The sequence below is a fragment of the Penaeus chinensis genome, chromosome 32, assembly GCF_019202785.1.
Source record: "Penaeus chinensis breed Huanghai No. 1 chromosome 32, ASM1920278v2, whole genome shotgun sequence".
In the NCBI taxonomy this organism is placed as follows: domain Eukaryota; kingdom Metazoa; phylum Arthropoda; class Malacostraca; order Decapoda; family Penaeidae; genus Penaeus; species Penaeus chinensis.
The window spans coordinates 22,966,520-22,971,519 of record NC_061850.1 but is presented as its reverse complement, the minus strand read 5'-3'; the positions used below and the strand labels follow the sequence as shown (position 1 = coordinate 22,971,519).

The 5,000-nt window shown below is 42.0% G+C and overlaps 1 protein-coding gene across 1 annotated transcript in view; it reads right to left on the bottom strand.

The window, feature by feature from the left end:
* LOC125042754 (relaxin receptor 2-like) overlaps window positions 1-5,000 on the bottom strand; it is a 26,785-nt gene that overhangs the window by 6,020 nt on the left and 15,765 nt on the right. Inside the window, exons 7-11 of the mRNA XM_047638613.1 lie at window positions 4,444-4,515; window positions 3,973-4,041; window positions 2,931-3,002; window positions 2,278-2,345; window positions 727-888 (exon numbers count right to left, since the gene is read on the bottom strand). Of these exons, the coding sequence (XP_047494569.1) occupies window positions 727-888; window positions 2,278-2,345; window positions 2,931-3,002; window positions 3,973-4,041; window positions 4,444-4,515 (443 nt within the window). The remainder of the gene's footprint in view (window positions 1-726; window positions 889-2,277; window positions 2,346-2,930; window positions 3,003-3,972; window positions 4,042-4,443; window positions 4,516-5,000) is intronic.

Below are 5,000 nucleotides of genomic sequence, written 5' to 3'. Positions count from 1 at the left end.
CAGATAACAATTCAATACTATAATCTGCATTACCGTAATCATCATTAAAATTACTATAATTATTTAGCATATCATCTTAATAATCATCGCATTCTCTCTCTCTCTCTCTCTCTCTCTCTCTCTCTCTCTCTCTCTCTCTCTCTCTCTTTCTATCTTTCTCTCTCTCTCTCTTCCACTTCCTCTCCCTTTTCCCTTCCTCATTTGCTCATTCACGCCCTCTCCTTTTCCCCCTTCTCACCCTCTTCCTCTCTCTCTCTCTCTCTCTCTCTCTCTCTCTCTCTCTCTCTCTCTCTCTCTCTCTCTCTCTCTCTCTCTCTCTCTCATTCTCACTCTCCTGTCACTCCCCCCCTCCACCATTCATTTGTTTTCTCTCTCTCTTCTTCTCCCCCTCTCCATCCCTCTCCCTTTCCCCCTCTCTCCCCCACTCCCTCCAACTCCATCTCTCCCTCCCTATCTCCCCTCCTCCACTTCCCCTTTCTCTTAACCCCATCCTCTTTCTCTCCCCCTTCTCCTTTCCCCTTTCCCTTCCCCTCCCCCTGCCCCCTGCCAATGCTCTCTCCTCCCCCTCCCCCTGCCTCCTGCCAATGCTCTTTCCTCCCCCTTCCCCTCCCCCACCCCCTGCCCCCTACCAATGCTCTCTCCTCCCCTCCCTCTCCCCTCCCCCCTGCCCTCCCCCTCCCCCTCCCCTCCCCCATGTCCCTCTCCCCCTCCCAATGCTCCACTTACCCGCCAGATTTTTTATAAAGAGCTTCAGTATCTTGTTGTCCTCCTTCGAGATGGCGCGGCAGCCAATCACAGCCAGGTTCCCGGCGAGGGTGAGGGCAGCGACGACCCACACGGCCGCGCGGAGGACGACCCAGCCCATCATGTCACGCCCGTTCGAGACGCCTGGGGAGGTGGGGGAGGGGGGTGAGGAGGGTGGGGGGGTGAGGAGGGGGGGGGGTGAGGAGGAGGGGTTAGAGGAGGGGTGAGGGGGTGAGGAGGGTGGGGGTGTGAGGAGGGTTGGGTGGGGTGCGAGGAGGGTCGAGGGGGGGGGGGGGGTGAGGAGGGTGGAGGGTGAGGAGGGTGGAGGGTGTGTGTGTGAGGAGGGGGTGGTGTGAGGAGGGTCGAGGGGGGGTGAGGAGGGTGGAGGGGTGTGAGGAGGGTGGAGGGGGGGGTGTATGATGGGGAGAGGGGGGGATGAAGGTGGAGGGGGCGTGGTTTATGGGCGTTTTAATGAGGGGAGAAGGTGGGTGGGCGTGGTTTGAAAGGAGTGGGTGTGGTCTGAGGGCGTTTGAGGATGATGTGTGTAGTATGTAGGTGTGGATATGCATGTGGGCGTTGGGCTTTGAGAGGTGTCAGGTTTCTTATGTGGATAGAATACTAAGCTCTGGATGATGATGTGAGAAGTATTTCGATATATGAACGGGCGAGAAAGTTCCATTTCTTTCATAATAACTAAGTTGTATTTTTATTCATAATAAAACGTGATACTAGTTTCCAACATAACATAAACTTCTTAGCGTAAAACCTGTTAGCGAGCAGTGACACCATTGCATTCATAGGAACAGTTCTTAGTGTAAAAACTATTAGCGTATAGGTGGTAACACTACAGTTCATTCATAACAACCTGCAGTAAAATAGCAATTAAATAACAAAAAAAAAAAAAAAAAAATTTTTTAGAGCAAAAGTAGTGAAATAGAATTTATATAACAAAAGGCTTTTAGCGTAAAAGTAGTAATGCCATATTCCATTCACAAACCTGTTAACGTAATAGTAGCAAACCAGCAGTTCATTCATAAAAAGAAGGTAACGTAAATTTCATTCTTAAAACCCTGATAGCGTAATAGTAGTAAAACAGGATTTAAACGATGATAATAATAATAATAAACAATATCAAAAGTATAGTAGCATTTGATTCATAAATCTAAAAAACATTTTAATTCACAAAAAGCAGAAAAAAAGAGAACATTTTAATTTACAAAAACCCATTACCATTTTACTTTTTAAAAAGTGGTTATTGAAAACCTGTTCACTTATTTTTTTAACAAAGAAATAAAAATCTGCTTTGCGTAAGAATAGCATAAAAGCATTTAATTCAAAAACCATTTAACATAAAATCGACTAAACAACATTTCATCAAAGCAAAAACAAAAATCGTACTTTTCAGCATTTCACCCCCGCCCCCCCCCCCCAAAAAAAAAACTATCAACGTAAAAGTAGTATAACACCTTTTCCATCAAAAAAAAAAAAATAAATAAAAAAAATAAAAATAAAAGTGACAAAGAATAAACTCACCGTCTGTACTGGGAAGACACTGAAGGACACGCGGCACGTAGCTGCAGTAGCGGAAGCTTTTAAAATACCTGGAGAGAATAATTCATCAAAAGAATCATGAACTTTAGTAGAAAGATAAAGAAGGTAGGATTATTAAAAAAATAACCAGAAGATAAAAAAAGGCAAATAAATGAATAATAATGAATATGATAATGATAAGGACAAGGATAATGGTAATGATATTAATGATAATAATAATGATAATAATAATAATAATAATAATAATAATAATAATAAATGAATAATAATGATAATGATAATGATAAGGACAAGGGTAATGGCAATTGTATTAATAATAATAATAATGATAAAAATGATAATAATAATAATAATAATAATAATAATAATAACAATGACACAGATACTCATTAGCATTGTCATTAACAACGACAATTAGAATGACAATGACAATGACAATGACAATGGTACTGATACTGATAAAGATAATGATAATAATAATAAATAACAACAACCATAATAATATTTACCTAACAACAATAACAACAACAATAATATAAATCACGGTTTAAGAAGGGATATACCAGCCTGCATTAGTCTACGGTCCCTATACCCCAGTTTCACTTGCATGGCATCCCCCCTGCCTCTATACGCACGCTAATTTCAGCTCGTCCATTTCTGAGAAGTGTCGCTCGTCGATGTCTTTGAGTTCGAGGTCCATCAGGTTCCTGTGTATTGTGAAGTTGTATTAAAATTGGATAATGGGGCATAACGAGTGACAGGGAGGGAGGGTGGGAGGAAGGGAGAGGGAGAGAGAGAAGGAGTGGGAGGGTGGGTGGGAGAAGGGGAGAGTGGGAGGAGAGAGGGGAAGGTAGGGAGAGGAAAGGAAGAGTGGGTGGCGGAGGGAAGTGAGGGGTAAGGAGAGGGAGGGAAGGGGGAGTGGGAGGGAAGGAGGGATACGGGGAGGAGGGAGAGGGAGAGGGAGAGGAAGATGGAGAGGGAGAGTGGGAGGGATAAAGGGAGGGAGGGGGGAAGAGGGAGGGAGGGGGAGGGAGAGGGAGAAAGGTGAAGGGAAAGGGAGGGAGAGGGAAAGGGAGGGAGGAACGGAGGGATGGTAGGGAGTGGGAATGAGAGTCAGAGTGACAGAGAGAGAGAGAGAGAGAGAGAGAGAGAGAGAGAGAGAGAGAGAGAGAGAGAGAGAGAGAGAGAGAGAGAGAGAGAGAGAGAGAGAGAGAGGGAGAGAGAGGGAGAGAGAGACAGAGAGAAAGAGAGAGAAAGAGAGAGAAAGAGAGAGAAAGAGAGAGAGAAAGAGAGAGAGAGAGAGAGAGAGAGAGAGAGAGAGAGAGAGAGAGAGAGAGAGAGAGAGAGAGAGAGAGAGAGAGAGAGAGAGAATGAGAGAGAGAGAGAAAGAGAAAGAGAGAGAGAGAGAGAGAGAGAGAGAGAGAGAGAGAGAGAGAGAGAGAGAGAGAGAGAGAGAGAGAGAGAGAGAGAGAGAGAAAGAGACAGAGAGAGACCAAGACAGACAGACAGACAGACAGACAGAAAAGAAAATAACAATAAAAATAACAAACACACACACACAAAAAAACCCCACAAAAAACAGTATTAAAAACAGAACTACCAAACCCCTCACCCTCACACACATCATCCCAACCCACCCACAACCCACAACAGAAAGGCAACAAAAGCCACACTTACAGGACGCGCAGAGCCTTCAGACCCGTGAAAATATCCTGCACCGCCGTCAGTGGGTTCCCTGACAAATCCCTGAGGGAAAGAAAGCCGCTATGAACATCCTTCTGGCTACGGATTGCCACAAAAAAAAAAAAAAAAATGTGGACTTATAGCGATGGCAATATTCATTATTTTCATTATAATTGTTAATGTTGTTAGAATTATTATTGTTGTTGTTGTATTCATTAGTATTAGTACTGTTATTAGCATTATCATTATTACTATAGTTTTCATTATCACTATTATTATAATTTGTAGTATATAATCAGTATTATCATTATCATTATCAATAACCATAATAAAAACAGCAGCAACAACACTAATAATCATAACAACAATAATGATACTAACAACAACAACAATACTAACATGCAATAACACTATAAAAAACGACAATAGTAACTTACACAAACAAACAAAAACAAAAACACTCACACGGACCGCAGATGTTTGAGAGTACTGAAGGCCTGGCAGTGAATCGTACGGATTCTATTGTTGTTTAGCTGTCTGGGGAAATAAATCGGTAAATCTGGGGAAATATATCGATAAATCTGGGGGAGTGAATAAGTAAATCCGGGGAAAAATATCGATAAATCAGGGGGAATAAATCAGTAAATCTCTGGAAACATATCGGGAAATCTGGGGAAATAAATTGGTAAATCTGGGGAAATATATCGATAAATTTGGGGAAATAAATTGGTAGATCCGGGGAAATATATTCATATAAATCATATAAATCAGGGGAAATAAATCGAGAAATCTGAGGGAATAAATCGGTAAATCTCTGGAGACATATCGGAAAATCTGGGGAAATAAATTGGTAAATCTGGAGAAATAAATCGGTAAATTATCATCATCATCATAATAATAATAATGATAATGAAAATAATAATAACAATAATAAGCTGCTTTATCTATCTATATCTTTATCTACTTATCTCTATCTATCTCTGTCTCTATCTCTCTATCTCTTCTTGACCTATTCTGCGGCC